Source organism: Nomascus leucogenys, chromosome 13 (assembly GCF_006542625.1).
Source record: "Nomascus leucogenys isolate Asia chromosome 13, Asia_NLE_v1, whole genome shotgun sequence".
Classification (NCBI taxonomy): domain Eukaryota; kingdom Metazoa; phylum Chordata; class Mammalia; order Primates; family Hylobatidae; genus Nomascus; species Nomascus leucogenys.
In genome coordinates, this window is record NC_044393.1 from 97,861,085 (window position 1) to 97,882,418 (window position 21,334).

The 21,334-nt window shown below is 50.5% G+C and overlaps 1 protein-coding gene across 2 annotated transcripts in view; it reads left to right on the forward strand.

Annotated features, from left to right (window-relative positions):
* Positions 1 to 3,660: 3,660 nt before the first annotated feature.
* The window catches only part of ZNF282 (zinc finger protein 282), a 31,354-nt gene continuing 13,680 nt past the window's right edge, over positions 3,661 to 21,334 (forward strand). The window contains exons 1-5 of one of the 2 annotated variants that reach the window (XM_030826239.1): positions 3,661 to 3,939; positions 6,497 to 6,916; positions 15,793 to 15,919; positions 16,458 to 16,577; positions 19,720 to 19,839. In XM_030826239.1, the coding sequence (XP_030682099.1) occupies positions 3,775 to 3,939; positions 6,497 to 6,916; positions 15,793 to 15,919; positions 16,458 to 16,577; positions 19,720 to 19,839 (952 nt within the window). In that variant the 5' untranslated portion in view covers positions 3,661 to 3,774. The remainder of the gene's footprint in view (positions 3,940 to 6,496; positions 6,917 to 15,792; positions 15,920 to 16,457; positions 16,578 to 19,719; positions 19,840 to 21,334) is intronic. The other variant, XM_030826240.1, reaches the window with a different exon arrangement.

The following is a 21,334-nucleotide window of genomic DNA, read 5'->3' on the forward strand; positions in this document are numbered from 1 at the left end:
TAGCCAGGATGGTCTCAATCTCCTGACCTTGTGATCCGCCCGCCTCGGCCACCCAAAGTGCTGGGATTACAGGCGTGAGCCACCGTGCCCGGCCTCTCCTGTATTCTGTAGTTCAGCATCTGTCACTTCAAATATCCTGTCCAGAGCAGTAACAATAAAATTCTAGGGGAGGGGATGAAAAGCAGTCAGTTCCCACCTGAGAGACTGAGGGGCCAGGCCTGGGTCCTTCCCTAACAAGAAACGTATGTTAACCGTGATACATGGCATTTATAATCCACTTTATCCAGTGGCTCATTCTGCTCCTCAGTACGTTAGATAACTGTCTCCTAGTCACCCAGTGATTTCTGGAAACCAGTCTTATGACTGAACACCTCTCCCACAGTGCAGGGTCTCTCCCACTCTTGGGGATCTCTCTTTCTCATCAGCCCGTTGATCATGGGAGGACCTATAATGGGGCCCACAGCCTGTGCAGCTACAGCAGCTTCCTCCTCATTCCCTGTTTGCTTTCCTTCTGGGAAGTTCTCCTTAATCACTCCCTTCACTACCTTCCTGCTGGTATCCACTACGGCCTTTTATGGCCTGTGGTTGCTAGGCTTGGTGGTTATAAAATAATGTTAGTGGCCAGGTGCGGTGGCTGATGCTTGTAATCCCAGCACTTGGGGAGGCCGAGGCAGGTGGATCATCTGAGGTCAAGAGTTTGAGACCAGCCTGGCCAACATGGTGAAACCCCACCTCTACTAAAAATACAAAAATTAGCTGGGCGTGGTGGCAAGCACCTGTAATCCCAGCTACTTGGGAGGCTGAGCCAGGAGAATTGTTTGAACTCGGGAGATGGAGGTTGCAGTGAGCCGAGACTGAGCCACTGCACTCTATCCTGGGTGACAGAGTGAGACTCTTGTCTCAAAAATAAATAAAAATAAAATAAAATAATGCAAGTACAATGAAGCTTGTGCATTTAAATTCTGTTTGAGTTGAATAGCTTTGCTCATATATCTCTTTTTTTTTTTTTTTTTGAGACGGAGTCTTGCTCTGTCGCCAGGCTGGAGTACAGTGGCAGGATCTCGGATCACTGCAACTTCCACCTCCTGGGCTCAGCAATTCTTCTGCCTCAGCCTCCGGAGTAGCTGGGACTACAGGCGCACACCCCTACACCCAGCTAACTTTTGTATTTTTAGTAGAGATGGGGTTTCACCATATTGGCCAGGCTGGTCTCAAACTCCTGACCTCATGATTTGCCCGCCTTGGCCTCCCAAAGTGCTGGGATTATCTTAACAATGAATGGGACCTCTAGCTCTGAGCAACTACTCTGGTCACAAAGGGTGAAAGTGTTGATGGCTGCATGAAAATCCACCCTCTGTGAAGGAGAAATGTGAAGTAAACACACTACAGTGATGTCTTACTGTGTAACAAAGGACATCGTTATAACTAGTTAAGTGCTTAGGAAGGGAAGTCATTTTAAAGGCTTTATACTGAAAAGATGGCATAAATGTTTGGGACTAACCTATTTCTGCCTTTATCACCTCTAGGAAAGAGAAAAGATAGTTGATAATCTATAGTGCAGAAGATGTGTTCTGAAATGTGGCTCGCTGGTGGAAATGAATTTGCCTAGAGCTTTTCAGACTTAACTTGCCTGGTTCCTCTAATAAAAGTGGATGTGATGTTTACAATCAGGGCCAGGAAGCAGGGAAGGAAATCACTGACTTCTGGGAGTATGGGCTTTACTGGCCTATAAGCTCCTTGAGGATAATCTTAAGTCTGTGAAGTACTCATTTCTGTATCCTGGAAGTGTGCCTAGTAGAGAAAGTACTTGCTAACTGTTCTTCTGAATATGGCCCTCTAAGCACATGTCTCACATAGGCCAATAATGTCCTTTATTTTACGAAGTGCAGTGGAACTTAAAGGTACTAGCAGGTCTGCCTCCACACAAGGTGATGAGCCTTAAAGATCTCTTCTTTAACAAGACAGGGACTGGTCCTTTAGGAAAACAAAGTAAATACTATTTTGAGAATAATTACAAAAACACCTTTGGGGGGTAACTATCTTTGCAGAATGCTCGCTATGTGCCAGGCATGATTCTCATCTAATTTTACAACATTAAAATAGAGTTGGCATTATTTTCTTCATTTATATATGAAGAGAATGAGGCTCAGAGAAGTTAAATAAGTTTCTCAAAGTCATAGCTAGTGAGTGGGGATTTCGGGATTTAAACTCAGGTGTATGCAACTGCAAAGCTCACCCTCTTCCTAAACAGTACCTGGCACACAGTAGGTGTTCAATAAATGCATTTGGAATGACTGAATTTTCCCCTCCTCCATCTTCATCAGCTTACACTGGCCTCTCCCTGGTTCCTCCTCTGACCTGGCCTGTTTCAAAGTGACACTGACCTGCCTTTAAAGGGTTTTATTTGTAGAGAAGGGGTCTTACTATGTCACCCAGGCTGGTCTTGAACTCCTGGCCTCAGCCTTGGCCTCCAAAGTGTTGGGATTACAGGCGTGAGCCACCATGACTGCCCGATTTAAAGGTTTATTTATTTATTTGACACAGGATCTTTGCTATGCCGCCCAAGCTGGAGTGCAACCGCACAATCACAGCTCACTGCAACCTCCAACTCCTGGGCTCAAGCAATCCTCCAACCTTAGCCTCCTGAGTAACTAGGAGTACAGGCATGAGCCATCATGACTGGGTAATTTTGATTTTTTATTTTATTTTTTTTTTTTTGAGATGGAGTCTCGCTCTGTCTCCCAGGCTGGAGTGCACTGGTGCGATCTTGGCTCACTATAACCTCCACTTCCCAGGTTGAAGCGATTTTCCTGAGTAGCTAGGATTATAGGCCCACGCCACCACGCCCAGCTAATCTTTTTGTATTTTTAGTAGAGACGGGGTTTCACCATGTTGGCCAGGCTGGTCTCGAACTCCTGACCTCAGGTGATCCGCCTGCCTCAGCCTCCCAATGTGCTGGGATTACAGATGTGAGCCACCGCCGTCGGCTAATTTTTATTTTTGTAGGAATGGGGTGTCAATATGTTGCTCAGTCTGGTCTCGAACTCCTGGGCTCAAGTCATCCTCCTACTTCAGCCTCTCAAGAGTGCTGAGATTACAGGTGTGAGGCACCACACCCAATCCAATTTCAAGGTGTTTGAAGACGCCACTGTTAAAATGCACTGCACCTTACCTGGGAGAAAGAGCTCAGCCCTCTTTTGACACCTTAACATGAATCACTTCTCTATCATCCATAACAGTGCAAAAGCTCTGGGATGGGTCCAGGTAAATCTGGATTGGGAAGAAGGGGAGTGGGAGGTAAAGTCTGCAAAGGAGTGAGGGAAGGCAGAAGGCCAGAAGAAAATGTCTGAAGACAGAATTACTCTTGCAAAATTTTCAAAAGGGTCAGGCGCTATTTTCTCCCAGGATGCCCAATACATTTATAGAATTAACAGTAATCAAGCCCACAGTCCAGGTCCTCGCATAGTTTGGGCCTTTAAAGTCGGCCATCCCAGACTGAGGGGGCCTGACCCCTGGGCCAGGCCGCCGCCTCTCAGTTCTGGGGCGGCGGCGGCCCCAGCCCGGGAGTGGCCCCGGTTGGTCCCCGCAGGCGGGCAGGAGCTCCGAGGCCATTGGCTGGCGCGCGGGCTGCCAAGGGGCGGGGAGCGCCGCCGAAGGGGACTGTTTGCTCCTACGGGCTGTAGATGGAGCTGTCCGGCCCCGGAGAGGGGGAAGGCGCCTGGAAAACGTTCTTCTTCTCCCTGGCCGGCCCGAGCGGGGAACAGCACTCCCAGGATGCAGTTTGTGTCAACACGGCCGCAGCCTCAGCAGCTGGGCATCCAGGGCCTGGGGCTGGACAGCGGGAGCTGGAGCTGGGCCCAGGCTCTGCCCCCGGAGGAGGTCTGCCACCAGGAGCCGGCGCTGCGCGGGGAAATGGCCGAGGGAATGCCGCCCATGCAGGTGGGAGAACCCCGCGGGCGCCATGGCCGCGCTGCCGTGGGGGCGGGGCGCGGGCTGGGCCGTGGGACCGGGCCGCGCCGTCCTCCGGTAGCCTTGCGGCGCCCTCCCAGCTCCCGCGCCCAGACGAGGCCCGAGGCGGGCGGGGCACGGCCGGGCTGCGCGGCGGGCAGGGCGGAGCGGGCCCGACGCAGGCCCGGAACAGCAGGCCTGGCCCGCGCGGCGCGGTGCAGCGATCGCCGGGCCCGAGTGCGGAGGCGTCGCGGGGCGGGGGCCGGGACCGTCCTTTCCGGGACCTGGCGGAGCTCTGACCCTGTGGCTGAGCCCTGGCTCGGGGCTCCCTTTGCGCCCGGCCGGCGGAGAGCTTCGCGGGCAGTGCTTCCGCCCGGCCGCAGGAGTGAATGCCTCGTTCGTGTTTACACGGTGGCCAATTTGACGGGGAGATTTTTTAAATGTTTGATTACCACCTTTCACCAAGTGTAATGAGTAATTCACTCTCCCCCTGCACCGGGTGTGATCCAGGGAGAGGGCCATGGAGAGGTGACTTTGGGGTCTTTCCTGCGGTTGACAAACTTGGCCGCATGTTGGAATGGCCTGGGCAGCTTTTAAGACTCCTGAGCCGTTGCGTCGTCCCAGAGCTCAGGGTCTCTGCCGGGTGAGAGTAGCACCAGGCATTTCTTCAGGTTCCGTCGATGATCTCCGTGGGCAGAACCGGTGCTCTAGAATTGGGTATAAAACCAGGGGAGGTGGATCCTCAGAGAGGCCTGAGAGCTTCCCCAGGGAAGAGTCTCTGGGCCCACCCGGGGGCTGGGCTCCTCAGGGGCCCCTCTGCTCACCACCCGGCTCTCAGCCAGGTGCTAACGAGGGAGCCAGGAGCTGCTGTGTTGTGTTGATCATTTTCAGAGTTAGGGCTTCAAACCCGAGAAAACTAAACTGGGCCTCGGGACTTTCTTAACTTCTACTGTGGACTCTGTCCCCTTCTGTGGGCCAGGGCGGAGTGGAGCCTCCGTGATGGAGGAATGGGTGCTTTTGATGGAAATACCAGCACCTCTTACTGGTATTACAGGGCCTGGCGATCCTAGGGCCCTGCTCTCCACTCTGCCCTGTCCCGGAGCAGGTCTCAGGAAGCTGGGGCTGCTCTGCGTCAGAGAGTGGGGCTGGTCTGCCCAGATTGCCCCAAGCAGCAGGCCTCCCCTTTTCCTAGCCTGAGGGTCTCTTCTGCAGCCATCGGGAGGACAGAAAATGACACCTCTTCCTGTCCCAGGTGTGAAGGAGAGTGGGCTGCCAGCCCATGTGGTCCAGTGAGCCCTGAGTCTGACACCAGGTCCCAGATGACCAGTGAACTGTCACCAGCCTCAACCAGCCCCCCTTAGCCATAGGTCTCAGCTCTTAACTGCACCAATTAGTCTGCCCTTCTGGGGTGAGGGCTCTGTGCTGGAAGATAAAAGGGGGAGTCCCCAGGATATGGGGCACCCCTTCCCCAGGAAGCAAGAAGGGGTTCCAGAGGAGTTTTTCTTTCTCTTGGTCCTCTTGGGTGTAAGGGACATTCCCTCTTCACCTCTAATGAGTGACCTTTTTTAGCGAACCTGTTTTCAATTTGGAAAATATTTATGAAACAATAGTTGTATATGGGGGGGAGCTGCTTTTCTGCCCTAGCTTGGGCTCTCCGGTCTTTCCCTTGACCGCAGCCCTGGTAGGAACGTGGTGGTTTTTTGTTGTTGTTTATTTGTTTGTTCCGAGACGGAGTCTTGCTCTGTTGCCCAGGCTGGAGTGCAGTGGCACCATCTCGGCTCACTGCAACCTCCGCCTCCCAGGTTCAAGTGATTGTCCTGCCTCAGCCTCCCAAGTAGCTGGGATTACAGGAGCCCACCACCACGCCCGGCTAATTTTTGTGTTTTTAGTAGAGACAGGGTTTCGCCATGTTGGCCAGGCTGGTCTTGAACTCCTGACCTCAAGTGAGCTGCCTGCCTTGGCCTCCCAAAGTGCTGGGAAGGTGTGAGCCACTGCACCTGGCCAGGAATGTGTTTTTTGTTACCTGTAGCACCTAGAGCTGCCCCAGCTGGCAGTGCAGGGAGGCGCTGCGGAGTGACCAGCTGCCTCCCTGTGCTTCAGTTTCATCATCTTTAAGGCAGAGATCATCATTCTTGCCCTAACCTGCTGAGAGATTGCCGGGAAGATTAGCATCAGATAACTTACATCAAAGTTCTTGGAAACAAAACACTAGGCAAATACGAAGTTCGTCATTAAGCCTAGCCCTTGAAGAAATCAGTTGGTCTATTCAAAGAAAGTGGCCTGTGACATTTTAGGCAGGGGTCACAGCCTTAACTTGCTAAGGGTCAATGTGGGTGACTCACCTAGGCAGGAGATGGGAGAGTGTTGAGTTGGGTGGGTGGGTAAGTGGGTAGCTATTGCTGGGGGCGTTAGTGTATCCTGAGTTTCGGGGGCCTGGCAGAAGAAAGACAACATGTAGCATCTGATTAGTTGACCCCTGTTCCCAGCTGACTTACCCCCCTCACACAAGGTCTCATCCTGGCTTGTCGCTTTCTCCCTCTGCCTACAGGCTCAAGAATGGGACATGGACGCCCGGCGGCCGATGCCTTTTCAGTTCCCACCCTTTCCAGATAGGGCACCTGTCTTCCCCGACCGCATGATGCGAGAGCCCCAGTTGCCCACAGCAGAGATCTCACTCTGGACTGTGGTGGCTGCCATTCAGGCTGTGGAGAGGAAGGTGGATGCCCAGGCCAGCCAGCTGCTGAACCTGGAGGGGCGCACGGGGACAGCCGAGAAGAAGCTGGCCGACTGCGAAAAGACGGCCGTGGAATTTGGGAACCACATGGAGAGCAAGTGGGCCGTGCTGGGGACCCTGCTGCAGGAGTACGGGCTGCTGCAGAGGCGGCTGGAGAACTTGGAGAACCTGCTGCGCAACAGGAACTTCTGGGTCCTGCGGCTGCCCCCAGGCAGCAAGGGGGAGGCCCCCAAGGTATGTGGCGGTCCCCGGGGTAGGGATGGAGGAGAGGAACAGCACAGGTGAATAAAATCCTTGATTTAATTTTGTTAGCCCTTCTCATAAACTTCTCTGGCTCTCTATTATCCAATTTCAGTGTTTTCTTTCTTTTTTTTTTGAGACGGAGTCTCGCTCTGTCGCCCAGGCTGGAGTGCAGTGGCGCGATCTCGGCTCACTGCAAGCTCCGCCTCCCGGGTTCACGCCATTCTCCTGCCTCAGCCTCTCCGAGTAGCTGGGACTACAGGCGCCCGCCACCACGCCCGGCTAATTTTTTTGTATTTTTAGTAGAGACGGGGTTTCACCATGGTCTCGATCTCCTGACCTCGTGATCCGCCCGCCTCGGCCTCCCAAAGTGCTGGGATTACAAGCATGAGCCACTGCGCCCGGCCTCAGTGTTTTCTTAAAGCCTGTCTCCACTGAAACAACCTGGTCTTGAACGTTCTACCCCAGCAAGGCACACTCCATTCATTCCCCACAGTCTGCATTTCTGTCTGGGAGGCTTTGCTCTCGCTGTTCCTAGACCCCTCTGAGTTGTGTGGTTGTCTGCAAGTTCCTGCAGCTCTTCACTCCTTGGTTTTCCCACTTGACACCTACCAGCGACCATGTGTCATTGGCTGTCTTGGTATATACTCACCAGAATGTGGCTGGAGTCGCACCTCAAACCAGGCTGCCTGGAGTTGCTTTCAAGTCATGGTCACTGACCTCAGGGGGGCCCTTCTTTTTTTTTTTTTTTTTTTTTTTTTTTGAGACGGAGTCTGGCTCTGTCACCAGGCTGGAGTGCAGTGGCGCGATCTCGCTCACTGCAAGCTCCGCCCCGGGTTCACGCCATTCTCCTGCCTCAGCCTCTCCGAGTAGCTGGGACTACAGGCCCGCCACACGCCGCTATTTTTTTTTTTTTTTTTTTTTTTTTTAGTAGAGACGGGTTTCACCGGTCTCGATCTCCTGACCTCTGATCCGCCTGCCTCGGCCTCCCAAAGTGCTGGATTACAAGCGTGACCACCGCCCGCCAGGGGCCCTTCTTAAAGTTCAGAATGCACACTCCATATCTTATTCCGTTCCCTCTCCTGCTTTCCTCCCGGATCCTCAACGCTGCTTTTCATTTCACTGAGAGAACGGAGTCACTCAGAAGAGGCATCCACATGCAGCCAGCTTGTTCTTCCATCTGCTGCTCGGTGGCCACAGGCTCTGCTTTCCCTTGTTACTGTGGCTTGATGTCCCCTGCCCACCCCAGGAGGTCACCCCAGCATCTCTCTCCTTTCTCCTCTGAGTCATCAGCTCTCCCCCCTCTGCTGGGCCGTTCCCACCAGCATGTGACTGTTCTGTCCTGCTGTCCATCTTTAACAGAAAACCTCCCTGGGCCCTGCATCGACCTGCATTGGTGCCTCATTTCTCCACTCCTCTTTAGAGCAGAATCCCTTGAAAGAGTTGTCGATACTTGTTATCTCCAATTCTTTCTTCCCCATTTTCTCTCCTTCCCTCCCTTTTCCCCTTCTCTTTATTATAGAATATTCAAATAAAAGTAGACAGAATAGTATAATGGGTCCCTATGTATCCAACTTCCAGCTTCATTAGCTGCCAATTCTTGGCCAGTCTTGTTTCACCTAAATCTCTGCCCACTTCCCCACTCCCATTTTATTTTGAAGCAAACCCTGGACATCAATCATTTCCTTTGCGAATATGTCAGTATTAGCTCAAAAGGTAAGGACTCTTTTTTTTTTTTTTTTAAGTGATAACCTCAATGTTATTACCACCACCACCACCATAGTAAAAGCTTCAGCCTAGATCACTATCTAGTCAGTGATTAGATTTGCAGTTGTTTCAATTTTTAAAAACATTTTTTTAGTTTGAATTAGGATTCAAGTAATGTCCACACATTATGTTTGAGATGTCTCCTAAGTCTTTTTTAATCTGCAGGCATCTCTTCCATCTATTATTTTTCCTTTCAGTTTATCTGGAAGGAATTGGGCCATCTGTCCTGTTTTGCATCTCACTGTCTGGATTCCACTGATTACATCCCCTGTGGTCTCATTTAACATGTTCTTCTATTCTCAGTATTCCAGTTGATTGGTAACTGGATCTTTCTCTCTGGAATGCACTCTGATCAGGCCTTTGCTCACTAATGATGTCCGTGGTGTTACAGCCAGTGGTCGCTTCTCATTCTTCATCCTCCCTGTCCCGTCAGCAGCATTGTGTGTAGGTGACTACTCTCTCCTTGAAACCCCTTGCTGTGGCTTCTGGGACACCTCTCTCTGTTGATTGTTTTCCTACCTCACCAGCTGCTCTGTCTCATTGTTTGCCAATTTTGCCTTCTTTGGCCAACTTTCTAATGCATGGAGTGGGCCAGAGCTCTGTCTTGGCCTTTTGCTCTTTATTCACTCTCCTCCCTCATGACTGCATCCCCTCTCACAGTCTTTATTATTTATTTATTTATTTATTTATTTATTTATTTATTTATTTTTCTGAGACAGAGTCCTGCTGTGTCTCCCAGACTGGAGTGCAGTGGCGTGATCTCGGCTCACTGCAACCTCTGCCTCCGGGGTTCAAGTGATTCTCCTGCCTCAGCCTCCCTAGTAGGTGGGATTACAGGCATCTGCCACCATGCCCACCTAATTTTTTGTTTTTTTATGGGAGACAGGGTTTCACCATGTTGACCAGGCTGGTCTCAAACTCCTGACCTCAGGTGATCCACCCGCCTTGGCCTCCCAAAGTGCTGAGATTACAGGCGTGAGCCACCGCGCCCAGCCAGTCTCACAGGATTAAAAGCAATGTGTATGCCGTCACCTCCCAAATAGATGCTTTCTCTCCCCTGCTCCCTTTCTATGTGTTGCCCAGCTTTCTTTCTGGAATGCCAGATTCACATTCCTACCTATTAATTCATTTGGATGTCAGTAAATCTTAGATTTAACATGTCCAAAGTGAACTGGGGGTCACCTACCTGAGACCTGTTCTACCTGAAGTTGTCCTCATCTCCGTTGATGACGGATGGTTCCATCCTTTCAAGTGCTCAGGCCAAAGCCTTGGAGTCATACTTGTCTCCTCTCTTTCTCACACCCTACTTCCAATCTATTAGTAAATACCCTGATTTTTCTTCAGAATATACCCACGACCTGGCCACTCCTCACCACCTCCACTCCCATTGCCATCGTCTGGTCCCAGGCACCATGGTCTTTCATCTGATTTTTGCCATGGCCTCCTGGTGGGTCTCATTGTCTTCATCCTTGTCCCCTCACCCATACAGTCTATCTCAACACGGCAGCCAGAGTTGCAATGTGAAGCAGTCACATCACACCTCTGCTTAAACCTCCTAAATGGCCGGGCACGGTGGCTCATGCCCATAATCCCAGCACTTTGGAAGGCCGGGGCAGGTGGGTCATGTGAGGTCAGGAGTTCAAGACCAGCCTGGCCAACATGGTGAAACCCCATCTCTACTAAAAATACAAAAACTAGCTGGGCATGGTGGCAGGCGCCTGTAATCCCAGCTACTCAGGAGGCTGAGGCAGGAGAATTGCTTGAACCTGGGAGGCAGAGGCTGCAGTGAGCTGAGATCTTACCACTGCACTCCAGCCTGGGTGACAGAGTGAGACTCTGTCTCAAAAAAAACCCAAAAAACACCTCTCAAATGGCTTCCCATCTGATTAGAATAAAAGCCCGTGTCTGTTTATGGCCCACGCTCTCTTCCCCTGCCTCTCTGACCTCCTCTGCATCCACTCCCTCATGCTTGCTCCCATCTGTGCTGTTCTGCCAGCATACCACGTGTGCCCCCAGCTCAGGGACTCTCCACTGAGAAGCTCCTGCCCTGAATATCTGCATGGCTGTCCTCGCCTCCTCTTCCATCAGGGTCTGCTCAGGTGCCACTTCATCAGCGTGCCCTTCCACAACCATCCTATATGAAAGAACCACGTCCCCCCAGGACACTCGTCTCCCTGCCCTTACTCGAATTTTCTCCAAAGCACTTTTGCCACTGACATCTTAAATATTTAAGATATTCTTGTTTTCTTTTTGAGACGGAGTCTCGCTGTCGCCCAGGCTAGAGTGCAGTGAAGCGATCTTGGCTCACTGCAGGCTCCGCCCCCCGGGGTTCACGCCATTCTCCTGCCTCAGCCTCCCGAGTAGCTGGGACTACAGGCGCCCGCCACCTCGCCCGGCTAATTTTTTGTATTTTTAGTAGAGACGGGGTTTCACCATGTTAGCCAGGATGGTCTCGATCTCCTGATCTCCTGATCTGCCTGCCTGGGCCTCCCAAAGTGCTGGCATTACAGGCGTGAGCCACTGCGCCTGGCCTTCTTTTTTTTTTTTTTTTTTTTTTTGAGTCAGAGTCTTGCTCTGTCGCCCAGGCTGGAGTGCAGTGGCACAATCTCGGCTCACTGCAACTTCTGTCTCCCAGGTTCAAGCGATTCTCCTGCCTCAGCCTCCCAAGTAGCTGGAATTACAGGCACGTCCACCACGCCGGCTAATTTTTCTTTTTTTTTTTTTTTTTTTTTTTTGAGACGGAGTCTTGCTCTATTGCCTAAGCTGGAGTACAGTGGTGTGAACTCGGCTCACTGTAAGCTCCGCCTCCCGGTTCACACCATTCTCCTGCCTCAGCCTCCTGAGTAGCTGGGATTACAGGCACACATCACCACGCCCGGCTAATTTTTCTATTTTTTTTTTTAGTAGAGACGGGGTTTCACTATGTTGGTCAGGCTGGTTTCGAACTCCTGACCCTGTGATCTGCCCGCCTCGGCTTCCCAGAGTGCTGGGATTAAAGGTGTGAGCCACCGCACCCGGCCTAATTTTTGTATTTTTTAGTAGAGATGGGGTTTCACCATGTTGTCCAGGCTGGTCTCGAACTCCTGACCTCAAGTGATCCATCCGCCTCAGCCTCCCAAAGTGCTGGGATTACAGGCGTGAACCACTGCACCTGGCCTGAAGATATTACTCCTAGGTTTAGTATTCCTTTTTTTTGTCTTCTTGGTTGGTTTTCCCCAACCAGACTGTAAATTCTGCTCGGTTGCCTGCTGTATCCCTGTGCCTGGAACGGTACCTGGCTTAGGCTGGGGTGCAAAAAATGTTTGTGGAGTGCCTGTCTCCAGCTGGAGAGCTAACAGCTTCCTGGCAGGGACTGGGTCTTGTATGTCTCCGTGTCTGTTGAGGCAGCCACCCCAGTGACTTTGCCAGAGGAGTTGTTTGACGTTACTCATTGAGGCTTCACAGAACTGAGTTGTAATAGTGGCTCTGGTTCCTCTGCAAAACGTTTCCTGGCGCTGCAGCCACAGAGGCTGGTTTTTAGTATGGTTTTGCATATGTCGCTTGTCTAGCACAATCAGCATTTACGTACACACTGCCCTTTTCTTTTGTCTGTTCTGTGTGTCTCAGCGCATATCCTTGTGTGGCACTGTGGTGTGTTCTGTGCATTGGATTAGGCGTTAGAGGAGACTTGACTTGACAAGGGCTCTTACAGAATAATGAAATGGTTTTGCGGTCTGGAATCAGAGGACTTGGGTTTAAATCCTGACTTTGCCACTTACTGGTTTTTTGTTTTTTTGGGACGGTCTCACGTTGTCGTCCAGGCTGGAGTACAGTTACATAATCATAGCTCATGCAGCTTTGAACTCCTGGGCTCAAGCAGTCCTTCCACCTCAGTCTCTCAATTAATTAGGACTACAGGCACATGCCACCACACCCAGTTAAGTTTTTTATTTATTTTTATTCTTTGTAGTGACAGGGTCTTGCTATGTTGCCGAGGCTGGTCTTGAACTTCTGGGCTCAAGCAGTCTTCCTGCCTTGGTTTCCCAAAGTGCTGGGATTATAGGCTTGAGCCACTGCATGAGGCCTGCTTGTACTGATTTTCCTATCATTGGTCAAATGTGTTTTTTGTTGTTTCTAAGCCTCCTTAATTCCTCTTTTGAAGGAAGTGAAGTATAAACAATTCGGTAAATTCCCGGCTGGTTTCTGTGAGTTTCAGGGTTATTATCAATAAAATGAAGATGATAATATGCTTACTTCATGGAGTTGTGAGGATTAATTAATTTTATTTGTGGGAAGACACTATGTAGATTATTGTGTTAGTTATCTATTGCTGTATAACAGATTACCTCAAAACGTAGCAGCCCAGCCTAAAAAAATAATTATTTATCATCTCACCATTTCTGTGGGTCCGGAACTGGGGAGCAGCTTAGGTGAGTGGTTCTGGCTCAGAGTCCCATGAGGTTACAGTCAAGCTGTTGAATGGGGCAGCAGTTATCTGAAGGTTTGACTGGGGCTGGAGGGCCTGATTCCAGCATGGCTCACTCACTTACCTGTTGGTGGGAGGCACGTGGTCTTGGGGAAGGAAGAGGAAAAAGTAAAGAAGACACATGCCAGATGGACGAAGGTAACATAGTTACGGGAACCAAGCAGGATAAAATTCTAGAAAGATGATTTGACCTTTCAAAGAGGTCAGAATTGTTGAGGATTTCAACAGAAGGTCGCTGATGATCTTCCAGAGTGTGGTTTCAGAGAATGGAGGGTACAGAGGCAGAATCTAGGGGGGTAAAGAATGTGCAGATGGTGAAGAGGAAAAAACAGAATGTGTCTCTTGGGATGTTCCCAGTGAATGGGGAGGGCAGAGTGACCTGAGGGAGCAGCGTTTTGAGGGAAGCTTTTTCTGAGGTTGGAATGACCCTGAAGGGACGGAGCCAGTGGAGAGGGAGAAACTGATGATGTAGATTAAGCTTCACAGGCAGGAGGTGGAGGAAGAGGTGAAGGGCACATACTGGTGGCCTTGGATTGGCAAGGAGAGGGGTAAGAAAGGAGCTTGCCGGCGCCTACCTGAGATCAAAGACAGACAGATGTGGAAGGTCACTTAAAGGTCTGGGAGAATGAAACATTTGAAACAAGCCTCCCGGGGAACATAGCAAGGTGTCAGCAAGAGACAAACAAGAAGCTTCTGAAGCAGCCGTGAGACAGCCATATGAATTGGTGGTGGATGTCATCTGCGGAGTTCTAGTAACAGAGAATTAAAATGAAGAAAGGGGGCTGGGTGCGGTGGCTCACGCCTGTAATCCCAACACTTGGGTAGGCCAAGGCAGGCGGATCACGAGGTCAGGAGATCGAGGCCATCCTGGCTAACATGGTGAAACCCTGTCTTTACTAAAATAACAACAACAACAAAAAATTAGCCAGGCGTGGTGGCATATACCTATAGTCCTAGGTACTGGGGAGGCTGAGGCAGGGGAATTGCTTGAAATCAGGAGGTGGAGGTTGCAGTGAGCCGAGATCGTGCCACTGCACTCCAGCCTGGAGACAGAGCAAGACTCCGTTTCAAAAAAATTAAAATAAAAAAACAAAATGAAGAGGCCAGGTGCAGTGACTCACGCCTGTAATCTCAACACTTGGGGAGGCCAAGGCAGGCGGATCACAAGGTCAGGAGTTCGAGACCAGCCTGGCCAATATGGTGAAACCCCGTCTCTACTAAAAATACAAAAATTGGCCGGGCATGGTGGCAAGCACCTGTAATCCCAGCTACTCGGGAGGCTGAGGCAGGAGAATCACTTGAACTTGGGAAGCAGAGGTTGCAGTGAGCTGGTATCACGTTACTGCACTCCAGTCTGGGCGACAGCAAGACTCTGGCTCAAAAAAAAAAAAAAATAAATAAATATAAAATGAAGAACGGGATCTGTATTAATTTTCCCAGGTTGGGGCTTTTCCTGCATCTGGTGGAAGGTCCAGTAGTTAAAGATTCTAGTTCTGATTGTAAAGATGGACAGTGAGTTGTCAGTCCGTAAGGGTGGGGCCATGGCATTGAGGTGTAGACATCGCACCTGTGCATGGCATTCTCAGAGTTACAAGCACCTGGTAAAACGGCTGGCATTTCTAACTTACATAAAGGTGCTGCCCACTCACCATGCTGAGTAGTGGTAGCTGTGCTCCTGACTTTGCTTTTTCTAACTCACCCCAAGGTGCCATAGAAGCCAGCTTTGGCCCTGTAAATGCAGATACGTAGACGAATGGACTGTAATCACAGGATGAGGGAGGATCGAAGGGTCGGATTTCAGACCGAGAGTGAGAGGCTGGTTCAGTCGGAATGTGAAAGTGGTAAGAGGGAAGGCTGTGTGTCCAGAGAAGGAAGTTCAGTTATCAAAGTCATGGAAGTGAAATGATTTTGGACAATTTGGTCCAAGTTGAGGTCGTGCTGGCGAGTGGCTGAAGTGAGTGATTGCAAACTGAAATCAGCTTTCTGTAACAGATCCGAACACACTTGTCATCAGTCTGACAAGTGACTGACACCACGTGACGACTCGAGCTGCAGTGGAGCTTCCTGGTATTGGCACTCGCTGCGCCGCACACTCAAGTATTTATTGATTCCCTACTGTATGCTCCTTGATGATCAAGATAGAGTAGTGAATGAAGTGGACCAAGGTCCTGAACTTTAGCACAGGCCTTAGATTTTACACGCTTTGCTGACAAAGAGGTAACTGTGTGCACAGAGGTGACCTGACCTGAAATACAGGTTTGGTAACCAGGTTTTAGGCTACTTGACTCACGGATACCCACTCTGAGAACCCATCACCCCTCTGTCACCCTGAATACCAAAAGAAGCATATTGACTACTCTTTACCCTCAGGTATCCAGTTGACCTAAAAGTGAAATAACAATGGATGTGGCTAAATGCTTTTTCTAAAAAGGCAGGGTTGACCATCCATGTTATTGAAAGCATGAGAAGGTCCGGGACAGAGAGGACTGACTCCATTGAGATGGACATTGGGGACTGGGGAGCCACGGAGAGCAAAGGCTGGGCTTTGGTGGGGAGCGGGTCCTGTGGCCCGCAGGAGAAGGGGAGGTGGTGGGGAGGAGCAGGCAGGAGGCGCTAGATTAACCACTTGTTGGCTCAGGTTCCAGTGACTTTTGTCGACATTGCTGTGTACTTCTCTGAAGACGAGTGGAAGAACTTGGACGAATGGCAGAAGGAGCTTTATAACAACCTTGTTAAGGAGAACTACAAAACCCTTATGTCCCTGGGTAAGGATGCCTTCTCTCCTCTTTGGTGAGCCATCTCTGCAGAGGGTTGTGAAATGCTTATTCGTCCACGTTAGCACCGCCTAGGCAGGTTGTTTCATATTTTTATGTAATGGAAACTCAGGAAATCATTTGCTTATAATGCTAGTAGAACAGTTTACAATAGGATAAAAATTTAAAACCCAGTAACAGGGCCCATTACCACAGAACTCAACGTTACACCACTACCACATTGGATTACAGTAAAACAGCACCATTCGCACCTCACCATGCACCACATCCCAGCAGCCCGGGGTAAACCAGAGCTGGTCTGATGTTGGCTTTCAGAGACCAGCTCCTCCTACAGTAGAAATTTGGGCATCTATCGACTCGTTTTCAAGGTTCTTCATAAGAGATTACCTGCCTAACTTGCATAACTGCTGCCAAAGAGGGACACCCAGGTGGAGAGGGGGAGATGGGGTAGCGGAGAGTTCTCCTGTCCCCTTGCTGGATGCGTTGGTCAACTTCACTCAGCCTTTCCCTCCCTCCTTCTCACTTCCAGATGCAGAGGGCTCAGTCCCCAAGCCAGATGCTCCAGCCCAGGCTGAGCCCAGGGAAGAGCCTTGTGTGTGGGAGCAGCGCCACCCCGAAGACAGAGAAGTCCCAATGGATCCCGATGCAGGTGATGGCAGCAGAAGAGAGTGCGGGGTCCAGGGAAGGGCGAGAGAGGACAGCCGGCGGCCGGCACACTGCTGCTGGGAGGCGCCACTGTGTGTGCACCATGGGGCGAGGGTCTTGGGTGGCTCCCAGGGTTGAAATTTGGTAGTCACTCACAGGAAGAGATCTCAGGGCTCAAAATAGCACCCCGGATGTTTGTCGTTTGGTTTGTTAAAGTCGCGTAGCTCTCGACTCACAAGTAAGCTGGGTGGAGAGACGAGGAAGGGCTTAGGCTTACGCTACCGCCCGGGCCTGACGTGGAACTGCAGAGAGAGGCCCCAGGCCCGGGCTCAGAGAGGCTGACAGAGGAGGGAAAAAGGAGTCTGCGGCGCATGCGGGGTATCGCCCCTGCCCGTCGCTTATTGCTCTGCCTAATGTGCAGCGTCATCACCTCATTCTTCGGCCGACACATGCGGCTCACCTGCAGGCTCGCCCTGCAAGCCGCTTGCCTCACTCAAGAAGGAATCTTAAGCCTGAGGAAATCGGGCCCCCTGAGCACATCACACTTGATGAGCTCTTGCTGGGGTGGAAAGGGTGGAAGGCCCTAGGGTTCTAGGCCTGCCTCTGCCTTGGAAATCTTTCCTCAGGGTCAGCTTTCCTGAGCATTGTTGGACTAGGTGAAATCTGGTGCTCAAACTGTGTTCTCTACCTCATTGGAGGAACTTTTGCCTGTCTGGGCCCTCTGTCCTTCCTTGTTTTTTTGTTTTTTGTTTCTTTCAGACGGAGTCTCACCCTGTGGTTCAGACTGCAATGCAGTGGTGCAATCTCAGCTCACTGCAACCTCCGCCTCCCAGATTCAAGTCTGCAACCTCAGCCTCACTGCAACCTCAGCCGTAGCTGAGGGGACTACAGGCATACACCACCACGCCCAGCTAATTTTTGTATTTTTAGTAGGGACGGGGTTTCGCCATGTTGGCCAGGCTGGTCTTGAACTCCTGACCTCAAGTCATCCACCCGCCTCGGCCTCCCAAAGTGCTAGGATTACAGGCGTGAGCCACCACCCCCGGCTGTGTCCTCCCTTGTTTTTAACTGGAGAACATTTTCCTGAAACTCATCTAAGAATGCAGCTCTCAAGGCCACACTCTCCCCTCCTCCCATTCCCAATCTTTCCTTTTTATTGAGATGTGATTTACAGACCATAATATTTACTGTTTTAAAGAATGCAATTCAGTGGCTCACAAAGTCATGCAACCAAAACCATTATCTAACTCCAGAACATTTCTACCATAAGAAACCCCACACCTGGCAGGGCACGGTGGCTCATGCCTGTAATCCTAGCACTTTGGGAGGCCGAGGCAGGCAGATTAGCTGAGGTCAGGAGTTCAAGACCATCCTGGCCAACAAGGAGAAACCCCGTCCCTACTAAAAAATACAAAAAATTAGCCGGGTGCAGTGGCGTGCACCTGTAATTCCAGCTACTCGGAAGGCTGAGGCAGGAGAATCGCTGGAACCCGGGAGGTGGAGGTTGCAGTGAGCCGAGATTGTGCCACTGCACTCCAGCCTGGGCTACAGAGGGAGACATCATCTCAAAAATGAAAAAAAAAAAAAAAAAAAAAAAAGAGGGCCGGGCGCTGTGGCTCATGCCTGTAATCCCAGCACTTTGGAAGGCCAAGGAGGTCGAATCACAAGGTCAGGAGATCGAGACCATCCTGGCTAACACGGTGAAACCCCGTCTCTACTAAAAACACAAAAAATTAGCCGGTTGTGGTGGTGGGCGCCTGTAGTCAGTCCCAGCTACTCGGGAGGCTGAGGCAGGAGGATGGCGTGGACCCAGCAGGCGGAGTTTGCAGTAAGCCGAGGTCGCGCCACTGCACTCCAGCCTGGGAGACAGACTCCATCTCAAAAAAAAAAAAAAAAAGAAACCCCACCCCCACAAGCAGTCCTTCCCTGCTCCCTTTTACCCCCCGCCCCTGGGAACCACTAATCGACTGTCCGTATCTATAGATTTGCCTGTCCTGGACATTTCGTCTAAATGGCTCCTTCCCTGTCTTCATCAAGCACTGCAGAAGTTTAAGGTCAGCAGCGGTAGTAACAGCACCGAGTCTTACGGGGTAGCTTTTTACGTTTGAAGCACTGTAATCTCAACAGTTTCAGTGGATTATCAAACCATCACTGAGCATGAGAAAGAACAGGGATCACTGTGTCCTTTTTGTAGATGAAAAGGATAGACCAGAACCCAGAGAGGCGAACTGACCCATCCACTGAGTGGGTGCGGAGTTGAAGGCAGGATCCCAGTCTTGAGATTCTTTGTCTTCTCCCTTTCCTGGTGCCTGAGCCTCCTCTTGCAGCAGGGGGCGCCATCAGAAGAAAAGGCCCTGTTTGTTGCATGCTGGGCTTCTGGGTAGAGGCTATGTCCTTGTCTTTAATGCACAGTGAGTCCTCACTTAATGTCATTGATAGGGTCTCGGAAACTGTGGCTTTAAAATGACATATAACACAACCAATTTTTCTTTCTCATCAATGTTACAACTAAACATCATAGAAGGAAATGACGTTATTCGAGGATCTGCTATGTGTCCTTTCACTTGAACTCACTGTTTCCAAGAACCTGTTGATGACAGTGAGACTGACTGTGTAAGGAGGTTGTGCACTATCTGTCCAACAATAGAGCTTGGTTGTGCCTTTTTGCCCATCCCAGCTTCTTACAAGTCATATATATGCACGTGTGTGTGCATCTGACCTCAACCTGGCCAACTATGTGCATCTGGCCAACAAGGACTAATGACTCCCACAGAGAGGTCCAACTTGTGGCCCAGTCCTGATTAGGACCCAGCCAGTTACACAGCTCTAGGTTATTTCTGAATTATCTCTTCAGCCTCATCACCCCTCATTTTGCTGCTTGCCTAGCCCTTTTTCTTGAATGTTGGCTTCCTCTGTGCTCCTGAGACCTTCTGCTCCTCAGAGTCCCCCATGGCTCCAACAGGAACCCAAGACCCCTGTCTTCTCCCCTGGCAGGTGCTGTCAGCCATGCTTCTGAGCCCAGAATGTCCTGGTGACCAGCATGCAGAAAAAAAGACACAAAGCAATGTCATTCTCTGTTCCCAGGAGCAGAGCTCCTGGTGCCTGCAGAAAAAAAGACACAAAGCAATGTGATTCTCTGTCCCCAGGAGCAGAGCCCCTGGTGCCTGCACAGGATGCATCTTCCCAGGTGAAGCGTGAGGACACCCTGTGTGTCCGGGGTCAGCGGGGCCTGGAGGAAAGAGCCATCCCCATGGAATCCATTACCGGTGAGTGAGCCAAGCAGCCATCCACACCAGGGAGGGGAGGGGAGGGGAGAGGGTTAGCATGGTCTGCCAGCCCCCAGAGTTGGCTGTCACGTGTGCCAGGCCAGAGGGCTGAGCTCGAAATGGAAGGGCTGTGCATCCAGGGCTAGGCTGAGCCAGGATTCCTCCAGGGGACACAGACGTGGCAAACAGCATTGACAATCTGCTGGTACACCTGGGCTCAGCGTGTTCTGTTTCCTCTTTCTCATATTATCCGTTTTTAACTATTCCATCTTCCCCTTTAGAAACAATATCCTGGCAGAGGTACTAAGTGTAAGGCTTCATGGGTGGGGGAACAGGGAGGTCAGGAAGACCTGTTGTTCCCTGATCAGGAAGGCCTTTCATTGTTTTAAACAAGTATTTATGGGCTGCTACCTCTGTGCCAGGCACCCACATACCTGCGGTCCTGTGAGGGACCTCCTGTTAGTTGGCATTGCAGCTGGACTCTGTCGTAGGTGAGAACTCTGTTAGAGCAGATGTATGTATCAATCAGAGTTTTCCAGAGAAACAGGACCTGTAAGGGTGTGTGTGTAAAAGGGAGATTTATTTTATTTTAAGGAATTGGCTTGTGATTGTGGAGGCTGGCAAGTCCAAAATTTACAGGGCAGGCCAGAAGGTTAGAGACCCAGGGAATCGCTGATGTGGCTGCTCGAGCCTGCAGGCAGAATTCCCTTTTCCTTGGGGGAGGTCTATCTTCTCCCTTAGGCCTTCAGCTGGTTGATGAGGCCCGCCCACATCATAGAGGGCAATCTGCTTGACTCAAGTCTACTGACTTGCATGTTCAAATCTCATCTAAAAATATACCTTCATAGTAACAGCTAAATAATGTTTGACCAAATATCTGGGTACCATGGCTGAGCCAAGCTGGCACATAAAATCAACAATCATGAGACATATTAACATACTGTAGCCCTTTACTTATCCACAGGTTAGAGCTCCACAAACCTCATCCCCCCCTTAGTCAGAGCCTCACACCCATAGGTAAGTGCTCGTAGTGTCTGGGGAGAGGAAAGCCCGTTCACTTGTCATCGGGCATGACCCTTGAAAGCATCACAGTATTAGGATCTTTAAGGAGATCTTTAAGAGAATAGAAGGCAATAAGGGGTAAATTAGGTTTCAGAGACTCTGTAGAAGAAAGAAAATATAGGGTCTTTTTCTTACATCTTAGAAAAATCCCATTCAAAAGATTTAACGGCTTCTTGTAACATTACTTTATACCCCATAAATATATACAACTATAATTCATCAATATATAATTAAAAAAAAAAAGGCTTTCTGGAAGTTGTCATCTTTCCAGAGGAAATACCTCTTTCCATGGTGGTCTCAGCACCAGAATGGGAACCTCATTCTAAGGAGATTTAAGTTCCTGCAGCACAGAAAGGCTCTTTATTAAGGACTGTAATGTCACTCCCCTACAGCATCCTCTTATTTGCAGCAAAAGCTCCATTAATTGGGGCCA